Source organism: Narcine bancroftii, chromosome 11, assembly GCF_036971445.1.
Source record: "Narcine bancroftii isolate sNarBan1 chromosome 11, sNarBan1.hap1, whole genome shotgun sequence".
Taxonomy (NCBI): Eukaryota; Metazoa; Chordata; class Chondrichthyes; order Torpediniformes; family Narcinidae; genus Narcine; species Narcine bancroftii.
Window position 1 is genome coordinate 94,015,511 of NC_091479.1, and position 20,341 is coordinate 94,035,851.

General features: G+C 39.2%; 2 protein-coding genes across 6 annotated transcripts in view; both read right to left on the bottom strand.

Annotated features, from left to right (window-relative positions):
- Positions 1 to 563: 563 nt before the first annotated feature.
- On the bottom strand, positions 564 to 14,758 carry rab21 (RAB21, member RAS oncogene family). 2 transcript variants are annotated; one of them, XM_069904055.1, is made up of 7 exons: positions 14,530 to 14,758; positions 9,256 to 9,315; positions 6,962 to 7,069; positions 6,068 to 6,131; positions 3,052 to 3,106; positions 2,854 to 2,942; positions 564 to 1,613 (listed from the first exon to the last, which is right to left on the bottom strand). In XM_069904055.1, the coding sequence occupies exons 1-7, from the start codon at positions 14,656 to 14,658 to the stop codon at positions 1,480 to 1,482; spliced, it is 639 nt and encodes a 212-aa protein (XP_069760156.1). In that variant the 5' UTR covers positions 14,659 to 14,758; the 3' UTR covers positions 564 to 1,479. The 2 variants fall into 2 exon arrangements, with proteins under 2 accessions (XP_069760156.1, XP_069760159.1); XM_069904058.1 differs by lacking the exon at positions 6,962 to 7,069.
- Positions 14,759 to 16,726: 1,968 nt separating this feature from the next.
- The window catches only part of tmem19 (transmembrane protein 19), a 52,139-nt gene continuing 48,524 nt past the window's right edge, over positions 16,727 to 20,341 (bottom strand). For 3 of the 4 annotated variants that reach the window (XR_011346731.1, XR_011346729.1, XR_011346730.1), the window contains one exon: positions 16,919 to 18,302. The gene's annotated coding sequence lies outside the window, so the exon portion shown is untranslated. Of the gene's footprint in view, positions 16,881 to 16,918; positions 18,303 to 20,341 lie in introns of those variants that run through there. The other variant, XR_011346732.1, reaches the window with a different exon arrangement.

Below are 20,341 nucleotides of genomic sequence, written 5' to 3' on the forward strand. Positions count from 1 at the left end.
TCCACATTTTGATCTCCCTGTAAAATAAATACAACCCTCACGACCCCCAAATTCCATAACTAAAAATGTTGATATCGTTGATGGCATCATTAAATGGTTCCACTTCACCTGCATCACCTTTGAAATACTATGAATAGCATGAATTTTCTGCCTTCCACACTATCTACAAACTAATCATGTCAAAAAGGTTAACCTTTGTCATTACAAACAGAAACACAATATTTACTATATAACTTTGATACCCAAGTTAGAAACCACATCCCTCTCTACAATTAAGGAATACACCAACTTTCAAAGAGTCAGTCATAAACTCATGGACCTGAGTTTCCAATTTACTGGGATTGTTCAGGACATTGTAGTAGATACTATCAGAGCGTAATCGTCTTGCAGCAAGTTACGAAGATGGTGTCATCAGGGATAATTTTAGCAGGAGGAAATAAGAATCTCATCAAGCCACTGGCACAATGTTGCATAGTCCTGGCTGGGCCACTCAGTATTTGGGTGTCTTATTACAAGAATGATCTCGAAGTTGAATGAAAGGATATTCATTTTAGACAACTGGATAACATCAGTTCAATTTTATTTTGATTCCCAAAAGGAACACAATGACTCATAAGGCCCAGCATGGAGAAGAGTGATAGAAAATGGGGGCCAGCTAGAGTGACTCATTTCTCCTCCTCTCAATACGGAATCTTTGCCTTTCATTTTTTTCAAATTGAGAAATAGATTTCTCCCACTCTACACTTCTTTATTCAACAATTAATTTGTTACTTGACCTTCTTCACTCAGATGCCAGTTTCTCCTCACTTTATTATACTTAACAAGTTACACGGTGCCTGGGTGGGTGGGAGGACATTCTTGGCATGTTTCCATTAACTGACCATGCAAAAATGTAAAATCCAAAATGTGCTAAGGTAATAAAATCAGGACTATTTAAATATATCATTCTTTTCCACACAGGGTTTTGGGAAAACAGACGTTTACATAAACAGCTCATAATCTTGATAAAATATTCAATATGCATATTTTTACCATATTGAGGAAAAAAATTAATAATAGGAAGGATGTTGTGTAATACCTTACTCAAACTATAAAATCAAACTGAATTTGCACATTAGATGTTCAAAATAGCCAAATGTATACTGTTCAATACATACATAAGTTATTAAATAATAAAGATCTGATTTTAAAAGGACAATATAATTGGAGCTTCTACATACTATGATGCTTTCATGCAAATTATACAGCTTTTCATTAAAAAAGACTGTTTGAAGTAAGATTAATGACAAAGGCCATTGATAGTTTCTGTCAAGACAAGTGTAAAACAGGCAAAGCCAAATGTTCCAGTCACACATTCCACTTGTTTAGCACTTCAGTCCTTTGAAGACGAGTTAATTTTAACATTTAATATTCTGCTGATAACTGTGAAGTGGTATATGGCAGTCTTCATTTCAAAAACAAGCTCAAAAGTTTGGTCAGTTAAGAGCAGCATCCTCCACTACTCTGTTGTTGCGGTTCATCGTCAACTATTTGTACACCCCGCCGTGTGTTTGCAGATTGACTGTTGCCATTTCCTTTTGCCTTTTCATCTGCTTGAGCAGTTTCCATCATTCCTAAATTTGGAACAAAAATAGGCCAAATTCAACAGAGTCAATGCCACACTTGAACAGTGTTTACAATTTTGACACCTTGAATGAGAAAAGATAAAAATACCAAGGGGAAGATATGAAAGCAATTCACTGTGTTACGTTGTCTCAAATATGGTTGCCTTGTTAAGATTTCCTTAAGAGTACAAGCAGTGTCATTTAGAGACTTTCAAAATCAAAGGTTTTAAAGCAAAATCAAAAAGCATAGTATTAATTTAAGAGAACATTAGCATTTTTTTTCCATAGTTATAATTTCTAATGCCCCACAACAATGGTTCTCAATCTTTTTATCCCCCCACTTACATACCACCTTAAGTAATCCCTTACTAACCACAAATCACCAATGTCAAAGGTGGTATGTGACTAGGGAAAAGAGGATGCTCTATGATAAAAAGTGATGAAACATTAGCTTCTAGAAGGGAAATGGGCAATTACATGTAAAAAAGAGCTGAGAAAAGTAGCAATAAAAGAAAACATGATGCTTAATTTCTAAAAGTATGCACCTGATATTGGAAAAGAGTGCAAACATTCAAAGCTTTTTGCCATGTTAAACCTGCTGTTTGAAACTTGTTCTCCAAAGTCACATTGAAGCTAACTGACAAGGCCCAATGCAGAAGGAGGACATTGTAGATATAGCAATTGGAAATAGGATTGTTATGGAAGAACCCAAGCAAAGCTCGCACACAGAACATCTGGAAACATTGACAGCCGGATTTTATGCCAACTGGCAAAATATTTTAGAATGTCAACAGTGAAATATTTGAAGATCAGAGCAATTTTAAAAATTACAAATCTAAACAGGCTGATTCCCTCAAAATGATCTGGACTCTACATCAGAGGACAGTTGGAAAATGGCTGTGTAAGAATGGTCAACAATTTTGGAGTTTTTGTTCTTGAACTAAAAACTTGAACTTGGTGAATCACAGAAATACCAACAAGCTTGACTCCATAGCTCATGAAATTGACTTAGAATAATCTAGAAAATATTTACAGCGCCCCCATCCCAACACACAATTTTTAAATACACACAGCATTTTGACACCAAAACAAAATTACAAAGTGCCTTTACTTTGTAAAAGCCATTTGGCTTCTTAACAATGGTACACAGAAAAGAAATAATTTGAAAGATAATTCATGACAGAGAAAGAAAATTAAACCTCTAACAGACATTTGACATTAAATGAGAAATGAGGAAAATTTCACTGACTTTTACAAAGATCAAGAAATAGTTCTTCAATTCCTTTGTTCAGCTTTGCCGATGTATGAAAATGTCTTGCTCCAACCGATTCTGCATACCTGCATAAATATGAGATAAGTTGAATATAAAACAGTTGAGATTCTTGAAAAATAAATGAAGAATATGATCAGGCAATTAATATAATAAAATAATTTTTCAAACACTTACACCTCAGCCTCTTCAACAGATACATGCCGATCCTTTTCAAGGTCTAATTTATTACCTTTTTAAAAAAAGAATCATAAAAGCATATCAAAATCAACAATACCTTCTGAAAGCAAAATAATGTACATGCTGAGCATTTGCAAAAGAAAAACAGAAAATGCTGGGGGTGAGGGGGGGGTGGGAATAATCAGGTCTGTTACAATAAAAATGTGAACATTTCAGGACGATAAATTTCAATTTGAACTGCAGAAGACAGAAATTTCCTCAAAATCCAAGAACAAACTGACATTGTTATCATTTATTAATTAATTACCCACATAATAAATATAATTTGTATATACTTATATTCAATGTACATAAGTAACCCCTGAAAATAAAATATAGATATGTAGAAAGTTCACAATCCCAAACCTTTGATGCTTCTAAGAATTTTAATTATGTCAATTATAATTCTAAACTTCATAACTGAGACAGCGCGAGTAGATTCAATTTGGTAGACAAAGTATTTATGATGATATAGCACCCTCCAAGGAAGATGAATAGATGTTAATATTCAGACTGCAAATTGCTGTTCATTTAAAACATTCCATTGCTGCATTTTCTCATGATTTAATTATTTTCTCCCTTGTCAAATATGAACCCTATTTTCTCCCTTGTCAAATATGAACCCATTATGTATTGACCTTTGAATTGGGAAAATAATTCCTCATTACAAAGGAAGTGATTTCTGATAAAGTCTCCATTTTTGGTGACAATTTTTAAACAGACGCCACGTTATCATCTATTCTGATTTTTATCAGAATATTTTATGATATAATTCTATTCCTTTGCAACAACTAATTTGATCCCCCCCCCCAGATAAAATATGCAAACGTAGTTTGGAAAATTTCATATATGCTATACAAACAATGATCTTTGTTTTCTGGCATGTTGGGCTGGCACATCATCATTTATTCCATTTACTTTTTTTAAATTGAACATTAATATTAAAGCTATACATTAATGGCAAATTTTAGTATATTAAATTATATTTGAGCACGGGTTTATCTTAATCCTATTTTAAAAAACAAACGAGCAACAACTGTGCAACATTTACAGCAATCAATTACAGAATAGTGGGAGAAATTACAATGATAAAAGAGAACTGTCTGTGTTTTGCCATTCAAGGAAGTCTGAACTTGTGTGGTACAGCTGGAAACCACTGCAAGGATCCATGCACCCAGTAGTGTGTCTTACTGGGGATAATTGCCCCTCTGATTCTACACCAGATTAGGTCTCTCATTGGATCAGGGACCCATTCACTTCAATGCACATTGATAACAATGGCAAACTGCAGTGCAAAGAAATTCAGAAATGTCTCCCTAATTGGACAGAATAGAAAAGTAGTTAAAACACAAAATGCTGGAGAAGCTCAGCAGGGCAGTGTCCTTTATGTCGATGTTTCGGGTTTGACCCCTTCATCAAAGTAGAAGAAAATGCTAGTGGCAGTCCAAACAAAAGAGCGGGGTTGTGGGGGGAAAAGGTAGATGATAGGTGGAGAAAGGAGGGAAGGGACAGCAGAAATGAGGGGGAGTGGAGATAGCTAGGGGTGTGTAAGAACTGGAAAGGGGGGGGGGGGGGGGGGGGAGAGAAGGGAAAGTAAGGCCGAGCAGGTTTAATGGAAAGCAGTAAAGTCAATATTAATGCCACCTGGTTTGACAGAGCCCAGACAGAAAATAAGGTGTTGTTCCTCCAATTTGGGCTGGATACTAGACAAGGCCTTGAACAGACATGTGAGTGTAGGAGTGTGACTTGGAATTGAAATGGTTGGCTCCCGGTAGTTTGCTGTTGTTGCAAACAAAGGGGAGGTGCTCAGCAAAGCGATCTCCCAATCTGCGACGGTCTCTCTGACGTAGGGAAGGCCGACAAAGGGAGCACTGGATGCAGTAAACAAGTTCTCTGGACGGATAAGTGAGGTCTTGCTTCACTTGAAAGGACTATTTGGGGCTGTGGGTCGTGGCGAGGGAGGTGGTGTGGGCGCAAGTGTTACACCTCCTTCAGGCTTCGGGGAAGGTGCCGGTGGTGTGATGGGTGGGGAAGGAGGATTACACGAGGAAATCACAGAGGGAGAAGTCCTAGCAGAAGGCTCAGAGGGGAGGACAAGTAAAAATGTGTCTGGTGGTGGGATCCTATAAGTGCCTGAAATTCTGGCAGATGTGTTGGATGTGGAGGTTGGTGGGATGGTAGGCGAGAATGAGGGGGATTCTATGTTTATTGCCTCTGGGGGCAGATGGGGCCAGGGCAGATGAGCAGAAAATGGAAGAGATGTGGGTGAGCCACATTTGTGGAAGAAGGCAGAGATTTCAGAAGATCTGGACCGGAAGACCTCATCTTGGCGGAGACAGAAAAATTGAGAGAAAGGGATAGAATCCTTGCAGAGTACAGGATATGAAGAAGTGTAGTCCAGTTAGTTGTGGGAGTGGAGGGTTTGTAGTACACATCGGTGGAAAGCTGGTCTCCCAAGATGGAGACAGAAAGGTCCAGGAAGGGGAGTGTTATCGGAGATGGACCAGATGAGTTTGAGATCAGGGTGGAAGTTGGCCACAAAGTGGATGAAGCGGAGAAGCTCATCGCAGGGACGAAGCAGTATCTTTACCATTGCTACTTAAAGTACCTGCTGATCTTCTCCAGCATTTTGTGTTTTTACTTCAATCACAATGTCTGCAGATTTTTGTGATTTACTTCAGAACAGAAAGTAAATTACAATAGAAATTTTTAAAAAAATCCTCATCTCCAAACCAATGAGGCAGGCAGGAGGAAATTTTGTGTAATTTTACATTTTTTGTATTATAACAATAAAGGAATCTTAACTTTTAAACTAAAATTATTTGCAAGACTGCAGATTCTAGAGCATTTCAATTTGATGATTTACAGTCACAATTCAAGAATCCCTATCATTTACATTTAACGTTACATGCACAATCAACCGAAAAACAAATTTCTATGTTGACTGTTTACTTGCTGAATATTGAACACTTACCTACAATGCATAAAGAAATGTCATTTCCTAACATTTTTCGTAATTCTTTCACCCAACTTTTCACCTGAAAAAAATTACATTTTGTACATGTTCATATATCGTCAGGCAACTGTTCAAAATTTCAGCAGTTGTTAAATGTTTAACCGTACAAGGGGCAAAATTTTAAGTTTTATTGAAACCATGTCAATGAGGAAAATGTTTTATTATTTGTATTTCCTTTTCTGAACTTTTAATTAATATGCAAAACACATCAGATTTCTCACAAAGATAGATGCAGATCCTGGAAAGTGAAGTGGAATAGAGTACAGAGAAAATAACCCTAGATCCTTAAAACATGTTAGAGAGCCAAACTCTAATGGATTAATTTTCACAATTTTTGTCCTCTTCCAAGATAAATACAATTCTGGAACTGAGGCACAAGAAAACTGTTGCAATTACTATTGATCAAGGGTTAGATGATTCACCGTAACTATTGACAATGGGACACTTTCCTGATTTTACAGTCATTTTCCTATCTTTAGGATTTTTGATGGCTGAAAATATTCTAGTTTTAATTCAGTTACATTACATACTACACAACACCTTACGAAGTCATTTGTATTGAATACTCAATAGACACTATATGAATCAAGAGTTAAAGTATCAACCAAACTAGAGAAACTAATGAAGGAATGCCAGTGCAGATATTCCAATTGTGTAGGAAATACACAGTTGGGGATAGGACCGATTTTATTTTCACTGTGGATGTGTCATGACCACAAGCTCATTTGCATACTTCAAATTAGAACAGGAATGACAAATTCAAAATTGAAAGATTTGCTGCATTTCTTTTCCCAATAATTGTAATTTGATTAGTTTCCTTGTGGACATTGCACAACCAAGACAAGAACTCACCTTTTGAAATGAGTCTTCATCTGTGATATCATACACTAATATGGCTCCATTTGAATCTCTGTAATAAATCGGACCCAATGCATGGAACCTCTCCTGGCCTGCTGTGTCCTTATTTGAAAACACATGTTTTTTTTTAAAATAAATTTGATTTACGAAGTCAAGCAACAATATTAACAATGTTATGTTACTTAAAAGGTAGACATGATAAAATTCAGGAAGTCAACATGTTTTCATAATCTTATTGCTATGATATTGGAGGCAGTCATTCAGCCTCTCAGGTTGATGTTGTCTCGCAGTGTAATCACTTATTGCCCTGTAACATCCTCTCATTCATGTCCATTAACAGCCATTATCTCAATTCTCCTACCAACCAGCTAGACTAGGAGCAATTTATGATGACCAATTCCCCTAACAAACAGTATGGGTTTAAGATATAGGAGAAAACCAGAGCACGCAAGAGAAATCCATAAATGCACTCTGTGTATGTACATCACTCAAGGCAGTGTAAGAGTTAAGGCACAAACCATTTGCTGGAGCGGTGAGACAACTACACTACTCACAACTGCACATGGAATGATGAATCTTTGAGAGGCCTTTAAAAATGGAAAAGAGATACAAAGCTCTAATTAGTAGGATGCAATCAACCCACAACACCGTTACAGATGATGTGTTGACAGTGCAGAAGGACACTCAACGAAGAGGGTGATATATAGAGAAGGTGAAGCTTGGGAGGTGACCCAGGCAAATATTATTGAGGTAGACTTGGAACATCTTGGATTTTGCTGAATTTAAGAAAAAATAATAATTTCAAGATTCCAAATGTGTTCAACCAGCAAAAGTGTCCTGAGGTAATTGTGGGTGGGCTCGGAGTTGCTGGTAAAGGTTTCCATAACATTGGCTTTTGAGATTAAACTCTTGGATCACATTCTGAAATCAAAGTCCAACTGATATGAAAACAGAATAAAGAATGACCACGGTGAGGTCTCTTGGAACCCTTGGGATGAACTTTTCAGGCAAGTGAGAACAGAAATAGGGTATGGTTCAAAGTTTGTATTTATTCAATAATGGAACCATTAAAAAAAAACTCAAATTTGTTCATTCTCTAGAAGACTCATGTCCTTCTCAAACAACTTAAAAAAAATTGGATATACAATCACAAAATAAAAATCCAAACTATTTTATTTTGCCTTCTCAATTATGAAAATATATTTGTATCTGTTAGTACACTATTGGCTCAATGGTGTACTAACAACCTTGCATTCTGTCACCAAGACCAAGGAGCTGATTGTTGACTTTAGGAAAGAAAAACCAGATGTGTAAGATCCAGGGAGATCAGAGGTGGAGAGGGTGAGAAAATTTCAATTCCTGGAAGTCATTATCTTGAATGACCTTTCCTGGACCTATCATACTAATGTCATTGTGAAGAGAGCTTGTGGAGGTTCGGTATGCTATTGGTAAACTTCTGCAGATGTGTAGTGTGCTGACCAGCTATATCATGTCCTGGCATGGGGGCATCAATAATAATACCTCTGAACAGAAAGCCCTGCAAAGGTAGTGGACACAGCCCACAAGCAAAACTCTCCCCACCATCAAGGATATACTGCTGTCAGAGAGCAGCAGCAATCATCAAGAATCAACGCCACCCAGGACAGGCTCTGTTCTCACTCTGCCATTGGGAAAAAAGTACAAGTGCCAAAAGACTTGTACCTCCAGGACAACACTCATTTAAGGACTCTTACTTTGCTCATTATCTATTATTGAATATTTATTTTCTGTATTTGGACAGTTTGTTTACATTTTTCTTTTGTTTACATCCATTTCTTTTATGTACATTTCTTTTATGTACATTTCTTTCTTCTTGAGTAGTTTACAGCTACTAGCAATTAGAAATTCTGCCTGGCCCACAGAAAAAAAGATGTCAGGGTGGTATCTAATATCATGCATGTATTCTTGACATAAATTTGAACTTTGAAAAAATTGTGAATGCTTAAACGAACAATGTAACTTTTCTAGGGTTTAAGCTGTGATTGTAACATTAAAGCATTTTTGCTTTGCAATGAATAATTAGTCAGAACCTCAGAGGAAAACTCAATATGACAGAAGAAAAATAATCAAGATTCCATCTCTGCAGTTATTTTATTCTAGTGGAATTAGTTCATGCTTAACATCTGATTTATCATTGGATAAATGAATTCTTGGGACAAAACAAATTATTTTGCATCAAGATTAAACATGTAGTGTTCATGCACTTCCAGTTAATTTGGTCATACTTTGTACGAAACTTGGCTACTTACCCAAATTGCAATATTTACTCTTTTGCCTCCAATATTTAGTTTTTTGGTCAAGAAAGATGCCTACGAATGAACAGACAGGTCATGAAATCACAAGTTGAAGATTTAATCCAGCACCTATTACATAGAGTCAAAGGAAAAAAAAAAATATTTGACTAAAACAAAGTGTTTCAGAACAGGCAGTCTTTTAAAATGAACTGAATGAAATTGAAAACTTTTCCCCATTCAAGAACCCATTTGGGGTGCGGACCAGATTTATATTATACGTATTTATATTATAACATGAAATTGAATTCCACTCTATCAACAGTGAAGTAGCAGCCAAGTTGTTATAGGCATTGTGCATGTTTTTGCCTTGGCCAAAAATCCGTTATAATTCCAATATTGAAATTGTCTGATCTGCAGCGTATAATACAGAATCAACCTATTAATTTTATACACTGACCTTCAATGGCTCCCAGCAAAGATAAGCCTCACTTTTAAATTATTCTGCGAAATCCCCATCACTGGAGCAGGCTCCAGCATGACAGACTTGAGACTTCTGCATTCTTCCAAATGTGAATGCACACACATTCCTAATTTTCATCACTCATCAATGACACCCATGCGTTCAGTGGCAGGGCCCAAAGTTCTCCTTTTATCCTTATATATTCCTTCTTTAAAATGCTCTTTGTAATCCATTATCTTGAACAAGCTTTTGATTTCCTATCCAAACATCACCCTATATACTTCAGAATCCGTATTTCTAATCACAACCTTATGAAGTGACTTGAAATGTTGCACTATAAAAAGTTAAATACAACAGTTTAAATACAAGTTGCTTGTCAATTTCAAGGTAGCTCATGAAAGTATACAAGTGTACCCAATCTGGAGGTGGAATCAAGCTTCTTAGCTTCCAATCTCTTCAGAAACTGTTGATATGAATTTGTAGTTAAAAAAAAACTTAAGGACCTGTGTGAAAGCAGCAAAAGGCCAACTGTTTTCCTAAGTGAAAGATAAACAATTACCTAACATGGAGGCTGCCCAAAAGCATGATATTTAGAACAATTTAAATCATTTCTGGTTGTTTTTCTATCCAAAATGCACAATTTAAAAAAAAGATTTTAAACAGGAAAGTCTGCAAATGCTGTGATTGTAGTTCTGGAGAAATTAAATAGGTCATGCAGCATCCATAGGAAGCAAAGGGTAACCAATATTTTGGGCCTGACTCCTTTGTCAAGTTGGTTACCCTTTAGAAGATAGAATATTACAACACAGTACAGGACCTTCAGCCCACAATGTGCTGACTGATAGAAACCTACTCAACAAAGTAAACCACCTTACACCAATAACCCTGTATTTTTCTTGTGTATCCATGTGCCTGGCTAAGAGTCTTTTAAAAAGCCCTATTGCAACAGCCTCTACTACCACTCATGGCAATGCATTCCAAATACCCTCTACTCTCCGTGTAAAAGAACTGTTGTCTCCCCTAAACTTTCCTCCCCTTACCTTGTACAAATGTCCTCTGCTGTTTGCTACCATCCACTCTAATTATGCATCCCAATCTTGTAGGTCTATTAAGTCACTTCCTATCCTCCTTCACTCAAAAGAGAACAGCCCTGGCTCTGCTAACCTTGCTCATCAGACACATTCTCCAATCCTGGCTTCAAGCTGGAAAATCTCCTCTGCACCCTCTCCATTGCTTCCACATCCTTCCTGAAATTAAGTGACCAGAACTAAACACAATATTCTAAGTGAGATCTAACCAGTTTTATAGAGCTACATTATCTCACAACTCTTGGATCCAATCCCCCAACAAATGAGGCCAGCATACCGAAGCCTTCTTAACTACCCTATCAACCTGCGCAGAAACGTGAGAGCTATGGATTTGGACCCCAAGGTCCCTCTGTTTTTCCACTCTGATAAGAATCCTGGAATTAACCATGTACTCTGTCTTCAGGTTTGACCTTCCAAAATGCATCACTTCACACTTATTCGATTGAATTCCATCAGCCACTTTTCTGCCTGACTTTGTATCCTATTTCCTGTTGTAACCTACGACAACCTTCTACACGATCCACAACACCTTTGACCTTCATGTTATCTGCAAACTAAATGACCTATCCCTCTACTTCTTCATCCAGGTCATAAACATCACAAAGATCCCAGAATTCTATTAATCACTGACCTCCAGTCAGAATACTACCCTCTGCATTTAAAAAAAATATATTTTATTTACAAATTTTCAAGTCATCGTACAAGCTATTTTCAACAGGGAACAGAAAGTTTTAATTTAGCGCAACATTGTTACAATGCAATGGGGGGGGGCTGGGCTTCAAATCCCACACTGTCTGTAAGAAGTTGGTATGTTCACCCCACGTCTGTGTGGGTCTGTGTGGGTCCCCCCCCCCGAGGGCTCCAGTTTCCTCCAACCATCAAAACATACTGGGAGTTGCAGGTTAATTGGGTAGCACGGGCTAATGGGCCGAAATGGCCGGTTACCATGCTGTAGGTCTAAATTTAAAATTTTAGCATCACATTTGGATGATCATCCAAAAACTGGCTGCCAAAAAATGCAACACATTTCACTTTGCAAGTACGGCAACAGTGGTTAAACGTTGGGGCCAACATTCAGAGGTCTGGATTGTTAATCCTAAAGAATGTTAGAATCCCAGACAGCAACTGGGGATTTCAAACTTGAGCAACTAAATTCATCTTGCGTAATGATTATGGTGGATAAAATGACTGGATTGTTGGAAAAACCCATCTGCTTCATTAAATAAATCTTGTATAGTGTGACCTATATACATCTTCAAACCATCATAGCTGTTTTTTTTAATGAAAATCAAATAAAACTGCAGATGGTGGAAATCAAAAATCAAGTAAGATGTTGGAGGTAAACAAGAAAAACTGCAGATACTGGAGTCTAGTGCAGTAAAGTGCTGGAGAAACTTAGGTCAAGCAGCATGTGTGGACCAAATTAAAAATGAAATGTAATGCTTCAAATGAAAGACATTTTGTCAGAATGAGGCTGTCTGATATCAACATCATGCTTCTATTTCCAAAATGCTGCTAAAGCTAATTGTTAACTGCCCTCATAAAGAGCCTGTCGAGCCATTCCGTTGAAGCAAAGAAACGCGAGCTTTGCCAGTGACATCTCGATCTTGTTAAGGTAACATCTTAATTCAGCAGTGTCTGAAGCAAAGTGGCCTGATGCTAGAAGAATTTTTTAAAAAACTCCATTTGTAACTTTCATCCAATATTTACACATCGTTGGCAGTCCTTTCAATCTGAATTGGTTTTGAATCAATCATCTGCAAAAGTTGGTCCATCACATGGCTACAGTGTGCAGAGGTGCAAAACAATAACCAGTGTTTTGGCAATAAAACAAGGGGTTCATTTGTACCACCCAGTGATATTTAATCCATTAATATTAATGGATTAATCCATGAAAGACCCCAACAATGAAGACGCTGTTTACATCCGGTACCGCACGGATGGCAGTCTCTTCAATCTGAGGCGCCTGCAAGCTCACACCAAGACACAAGAGAAACTTGTCCGTGAACTACTCTTTGCAGATGATGCCGCTTTAGTTGCCCATTCAGAGCCAGCTCTTCAGCGCTTGACGTCCTGCTTTGCGGAAACTGCCAAAATGTTTGGCCTGGAAGTCAGCCTGAAGAAAACTGAGGTCCATCAGCCAGCTCCCCACCATGACTACCAGCCCCCCCACATCTCCATCGGGCACACAAAACTCAAAACGGTCAACCAGTTTACCTATCTCGGCTGCACCATTTCATCAGATGCAAGGATCGACAATGAGATAGACAACAGACTCGCCAAGGCAAATAGCGCCTTTGGAAGACTACACAAGAGTCTGGAAAAACAACCAACTGAAATACCTCACAAAGATAAGCGTATACAGAGCCGTTGTCATACCCACACTCCTGTTCGGCTCCGAATCATGGGTCCTCTACCGGCACCACCTACGGCTCCTAGAACGCTTCCACCAGCGTTGTCTCCGCTCCATCCTCAACATCCATTGGAGCGCTCACACCCCTAATGTCGAGGTACTCGAGATGGCAGAGGTCGACAGCACCGAGTCCACGCTGCTGAAGATCCAGCTGCGCTGGATGGGTCACGTCTCCAGAATGGAGGACCATCGCCTTCCCAAGATCGTATTATATGGCGAGCTCTCCACTGGCCACCGTGACAGAGGTGCACCAAAGAAAAGGTACAAGGACTGCCTAAAGAAATCTCTTGGTGCCTGCCACATTGACCACCGCCAGTGGGCTGATAACGCCTCAAACCGTGCATCTTGGCGCCTCACAGTTTGGCGGGCAGCAGCCTCCTTTGAAGAAGACCGCAGAGCCCACCTCACTGACAAAAGGCAAAGGAGGAAAAACCCAACACCCAACCCCAACCAACCAATTTTCCCTTGCAACCGCTGCAATCGTGTCTGCCTGTCCCGCATCGGACTGGTCAGCCACAAGCGAGCCTGCAGCTGACGTGGACTTTTTACCCCCTCCATAAATCTTCGTCCGCGAAGCCAAGCCAAAAGAGAAAAAAAAAGAGATTATTCAAATATTTTGTTACTTCAAGTTACAACTGGAATTTAATCCATTAATATTATTCAAATATTACAAGTTACAACTGGAATAAACATGTGATTCCAAAAAAACCACCCAAAGTCGTGTGAAATACACACTTCCTGAAATGATGCAGGAATATTTTAGCTATTTTCAAGCAGAGATGAAAGCCAATGACAAGAGGTGGGAAACTACATTATTTTTTGCAAATGGAATTAAACGGCCTCTTGCATTCACAGGCCCTAACCACACCTCTCCGAAGAAGTGGAGTGTCGGACCTCGATGGAAAGTTATGAAAGATGAAGCAACGAACCTCGAGCTCAAATGCAACCACCACACTTCAGTTTACTGGCTGGCGAGACTGAAGGAACAACCCTGGGGCCAAATACAACTCCAACGTGACCCTTCACAGTTCAGTGCAAGAACATATCATCTGAAAGAAATGATGGAATCTTCCCTGACCACATAAACCCCCCCCCCCCCCCCCCCCCATTCGCTGGTTTAAAGAATGCATCCGTGCGCATCTCTTCGTCTTAATGAAACTGGGGTGGATGCACAACCAACAAACTAGTCGCCTGGACACGGACACGAGTGAAGATCATTTCGCCTGGTCGTCACTGAGCAGCAGGGCCCTCGCTTCCCAGGCGCCCGAATCAGTTCCCCTTTCACCAGGCATGCGGGGAGGGAGTGGAGGAGACCCGAAAGGACGAACCTGGAGCGTCGTGATGTGCTTGTCGTTGAATTTGTTCTCACAGTATCTCAACACCAGGGAAGTCTTCCCCACGCAACCTTCCCCCAGCAAGACAACTTTAAACGAGTAGCTTTTGCCGCCACTCGCCATGATCAGGAGGAGAACGAAGCCGAGCAAGCTCTCGAATGCAATCACATGAGACCGGGGTCGGGTGGGGCAATAAGAGGGGGGGGGGGGGGGGGGACAAAAAGCAAACCCAGTCGCCGCTCCCACCAGTCGGCCTCGAGCAGTCAACAAGCCGTCCTCCCTTGTCTAATGGCGTCTCCTTCCTCCTGCGTCAGCCCTGTGAGCTACGTCATTTGATTGACAGGAGCGAGGAGGGTTCTCTCCCGTCATTTGATTGACAGGAGCGAGGAGGGTTCTCTCCCGTCATTTGATTGACAGGAGCGAGGAGGGTTCTCTCCCGTCATTTGATTGACAGGAGCGAGGAGGGTTCTCTCCCGTCATTTGATTGACAGGAGCGAGGAGGGTTCGCTCCCGTCATTTGATTGACAGGAGCGAGGGTTCATGCGGGATGAACCAGGCCACTCGCACGTGACCCGCGAGGTTCAGCTTGACTGGAAGCAAGATTATTTTTCAGATTAGCAAATTTAATCCACACACACACACACACACAAAAAAAACTAGTTTCATCCCAACTCGGACTTGGGAACCTTTCAAAAATTTATTTGCAATTCATCCAAATGAACATTACCCCATCAAACCAAGTCAGGTTCTTACAGGCGCTTTGGCCCAACATGATCATGCTGTGAGAGATGAGTAAAACTTATATGAAAATAGGAGAGATGAAGAAAGCTAGCATGGCTACATGTGTAATGAATAAAGCCAGTATGAATAGGATAAGGGTAGATAATAGACATTTACCCCCTCCATAAATCTTCGTCCACGAAGCCAAGCCAAAGAAAGAAGATAATAGAATGTAGGAAGTTAGTCTGAATAAGGGGCTTGGACAGAATTAGCAAGTTCTTGCATATAAGAGTTAGTGAGCCCTGAGGGTTGGGAAGGTGTGAATAAGGACAAAGGCAGGACAATGACATGATGGGACAAAACAGGATACCCCCCTGGTCCTCCAAGTTCACTGAAACAGCACAGAGGCAGACAGGATTGCCTAATGCCAAACTCATCCAGGAGGCAGAAGAATGGAAGGGGGAGGGTACTTCTAAACTGAAATCAACTGTATCAAAGTTGGGTGAGCCCCAGTGTGTGTGTGTGTATTCCCAGGGTAAGGGGAAGCACCCAACTTTGTATTGTTGTGTAATAAATGTTCTTTGTTCTCAGTTTTTGTCTCGAGCAAGGTCCTTCTGTTTCTCACAAGGCCATTCATCAAGTGTGCATCCGGGGGTGGCCAAACTTTTTACAGCACAGTAAGAGCCCATTTCGGCCCACGAGTACGTACCGGAGGTGTGGGTTAATCGGGCAACACGGACTCGTGGGCTGAAATGGCCCATCACCCTTATCGATGCCATTCATAATTTTGCAACTTCCACCAGCGAGTGGCCTCACGTCCAAGGAATAAATCCAGTTTCTCCTTATAAATGAAACTCTCCCATCTCAAGCAACATCCTGATTGATCACTATGGCCTCTCCAGTGTGATCACCACCTTTTCATGGTGTGACAATCAGAAGTACACAGTAATTGTGCCTAGTTTTATAAAATTGCGCTGGCTAATGAAGCAAATATCCCTCTTTATTTCCCTGGCTACCTGTACTGCCACCTTCAGGACTATCTAGCATGTGAATTTAGGTTCACCTAAATTCACCAACAGCATCTACAAATATAATTTCTTAGATTCAACAATCTCAAGATGTTAAATTTCTTCTAATTCATTCTAGCAGCCAACTCCTCATTTTGTGACTAGCGACGTAACAAAGGAAAATACCATCCGTGCATCTGCTTCACCACGACATAAGAATTTTAATAATTTCCATGCTATAATTACTTATTTTACTCTGATCCAATCTTATTCAGCTCTGCTCAATGGACAACTTCCCCATTCCAGAAATCAACCTGATGAACTTCTGATACCCTCGCTCTATCACAAATAGATCTCTTTGCAATTCATACTTGCACTTAAGCATTGCATCATCAGTAAACTTGGATGTAAAATTAGTTCTGAGAAACCATTCATATTCATAGACAAAAATGTACTAACCATTTGTTCCAGCACATTTGGGAAATTACTAGTTTCCCCTTTTCAATGTTATTGATCGTGTAACACGAGTGCACACAATTTGGGGCTAAATAATAAGGAGAACCCAGCTGATGTAAAACGTTCCATTTGCAGCTTTTCATTCATAGAAAGGTGACAAAGCTTCGAAGAGAAAAAAAATGATTTAATCAAATGGTACAATGGATGATGGATTTAAATTACATGAAATTCTAAAGAACAAATTTAAAGAAATTAGCAAAATAACCTTGAGTAACATGACAACATTTCAATAGCGCAACAACTTACAGAAATAAATGCGATAAACATTTGGAGGGAATACATTTGTAGGATTTGTGAAAAAATCTCAGTACACTAAACAAATATCCGATTACCTTCTTTTTCAAAACTGGTATTCCTAATTTTGCAGTTGAGGAAAGACAAAATAACTCTCGTTACACAAGAATCTAATAAAACTACAAGAATGGGAAATATATACAATTATTCTAAGACTGCATTATTCAGAAATTATAAATATCAAATTGTTTCACTATTAATTTCAAAATTAAAGACCAAATGACTACAGGATCACAAACTCACCCTTGAACAGTGGAACAGTCCATTACAGGTGATGTAAAAGTATTAAAATTGGAGCCAAAGTACACATAGGACAATTTGATATTTCTCCAAAATACAGGACAGAATTGATTACAATTTTCCCATCCAAAAATAATACATGTAAAACAAAGGTATTAAGGGTTATAAATATCAAGGCAAGGCATTGGATTAGCTACAGATATGGCATGATCCATCCAAGTGGTGAAATGAGCAAAGTTTGAAATCCTACAGATTTTAATTACCTCTAGAGTTAACATTTCCACCACCCTCTTTAAACATGGTTACCCAAAACATGACTGCTTCTATCCCACATTAAACATCAAGTCTGTATGTCCTGTAGACTACACCAAGACCAAAATTCCTATGGTACATCAAGTTTTTGTCATGTATTAATTGACTTGGTTCTCATCTTTACTTCTGTGAAGTACCTCGGAATGCCTTAGGAATTAAATTTAGGTTTTTACACAGAACTTTTTGAAAACATTTAGTCTCCACTTACAAATGCAGGATCAACATAAATGATGTTTTCAATAAATATAACATGATTGAGTAACATTGCTTAAAATTTTATTCAGACTCCGATAAAGGAGGAAACCAGATAAAGGGATGTTCATTTGAGATTATTCACAAAAAAATGACATAAAATGACAAAGTGAAAGTGCAAACTTGTTATTTCAATATTCTGATCATTGTTACATTAAAAAAAAACCAATATAAAGTGAGTAAAGTCTAAAGTTAGTGCATATGCAAATTTAGATTAAGGAAATATAGAGAAAATTATAGATTCTTCCTCTGTACAGTATTTAGAGCTCTGCACATTTCATTTCACTTCCTTTCCCCCCCACCCCAAAACATTGTTAATTGCCATTTCCCCCAAAAGAAAGTCTTTGCTCCTGAGCTTTGAGGTCATTCTCTTTGTCTTTGATAGTCAGTTCACGAGCTTGTTGGGCAGTAATCTTGTTTTGAAGCCTGTAGACAATTAAACCATGGATTGTAACTTTTGTGCCCAAACAGGTTTACATTCTCAAGCAATATTGCAATTTAATATTGCAACTTTATATTCCAATTACATATTTTAATACCAAAGAGTCACATTGGTAATCAGTTACAGTAACTAATGATTTAGCAGGATATAGTGGAACAAATAGTGATTGTCAGACCTGCACACATAGATAGGCAAGGTGTAAACAAACAAGGTAGCTTGGATTGATAGTCATAAATAACAACTAATGTTTAAGTGCATCAAGGACACTAGAAACTTAAAGCAAATATGACACAGAAAATGAAAACAGATAGAAATCTCTTGTTTTGTGAAGGGTCGTGGCTGTCACAAGACAGCACTGCCCCCAACCTAGTCGGAAGATATCACCTGCCATTAGGTTTGGCCCCCACCCATTAGTGTAGACCTTGCCTTCGGCCAATTGCTTTGTACTAGGCCTTGGACCACTAGCCTTTGTAATCTCTTAGTCTGACTGGCATCAAGCCACTGGACCCTGTAAATTACCTGGGCTGGACTCTCCAGCCTGCCTGTACTTGGCCTTGGGTCATTGACTGTTTCCAATCAGATTAACCTTGCTGGCACCGGGCCATTGGCTCGCTGCTAACAACCGGGGCTGACCTCCAGCCCACAAGCACTATAAAGGTGCCACATGTGGTTTGATCTCCCTCTTTGCCAGCTTAGGACCACTTGTCATTCCAGGCCTAGAAATGTGGAAGGGCACTGGAGAGATTGTTGGCAAGATGTGTGCTTTTTTTAAAAGGGTCGGGATGTTTAATTAGTGACATAGAACTGTGCTTGCACTAAGTCAAGGGGTAGTGGAACATCATATTGATTTTTCCTTGAATATTATATGTTCCCAGTTCACTGTTTGTGCACTTTGTTCCCATGTGATTTTTCCATGTTCATTAATTGTTCGCGTTTCACTGCCGCTATTACTTTCCTATACTCACTATTAAACTGTGCATTGTTGACTGTCAACCCAACTTTTTCCACATTTGCTAATAAATTATGTGCACTGTTTCATTGCTGGTACTATTTTCCCACATTCATCATTAATTGCGTGTGCGTGTTGCCTCTGTTTCTATTTTCCCATATTTGCCTTCTGTAAATAAACTCCATTATGACCAAAACTATGTCCAGAGTCTTTGCCTTTGAGACCTATCAAACTGATTTCCTCACTTAAAATATGTCTGTACAATTACAAGGCAAAGCTTTAGTTAGGTAGGTAATTAATTCAAAATAGCAAATATAATAAAGATGCAGATTAGAGGATTGGTATGGCTTACCACAATTCAGATTATGAAAAAGATGTGGGAGAGATTCACACAAAGAATTGTGGCCTGGCTCTGATGGTGTACTGCAGGGGCTGGTGTTGGCACATTGCTACCCAAATTAGCTGTTTGGGTGGCACTGTGGTCAACATGATTAGTAAATTTATGGATGATATCAAAATTAGTGATGAAGTGGGCAGTGAGGAAGGATAACCAAGTTTTCAACAGGATCTAGATCAGTTAGGAAGGTGAACCATGAAGTGGGAAATGGAATTTAACACTGACAAGTGCAAGCTGTTACACATTGGCAAATCGACACACATAGGACTTGCAAAACAAATGGCAGGGCCCCAATGAGTGTTTTAGGTGCATAGTTTCCTGAAAGTGGCAATTCAAGTGGACAGGATGGCGAAGAAGGCATGTAGAAAACTTATTTTAATTGGTCATTATATTGAGCACAAAATTTGGCACTTCATAATTCAACTGTACAAGGCATTAAGATCATAGTTAAGAGTCTACTATATGCAGTTCTAGTTGCCCAGCTAGAGGAAAAATGTCAACAATTTGGAAGGAGGGCAGAGAAGACTCACCAGAATGCTGCTGGGATTAGAGGACATGAGCAATGAGAAGAGGTTAGATAGGTTTGGCCTTTATTCTCTAGAGTGTAATAGATTGAGAGGTGACCTTATTGTGGTTTTTAGACCATGAGAGCATGGATAAACTGATTTCCCAGTCTT

What these genes read in the sequence shown, in the direction of transcription:
- rab21 (XM_069904055.1), bottom strand. Translation starts at nt 14,658, where the DNA reads ATGGCGAGTGGCGGCAAAAGCTACTCGTTTAAAGTTGTCTTGCTGGGG. An exon ending in GAGTAAATATTGCAATTTGG is followed by an intron (nt 7,070 to 9,255) that starts GTAAGTAGCCAA and finishes TTTTCAAATAAG; the next exon opens with GACACAGCAGGCCAGGAGAG. An exon ending in ATTTCTTGATCTTTGTAAAA is followed by an intron (nt 1,614 to 2,853) that starts GTCAGTGAAATT and finishes TTCCAAATTTAG; the next exon opens with GAATGATGGAAACTGCTCAA.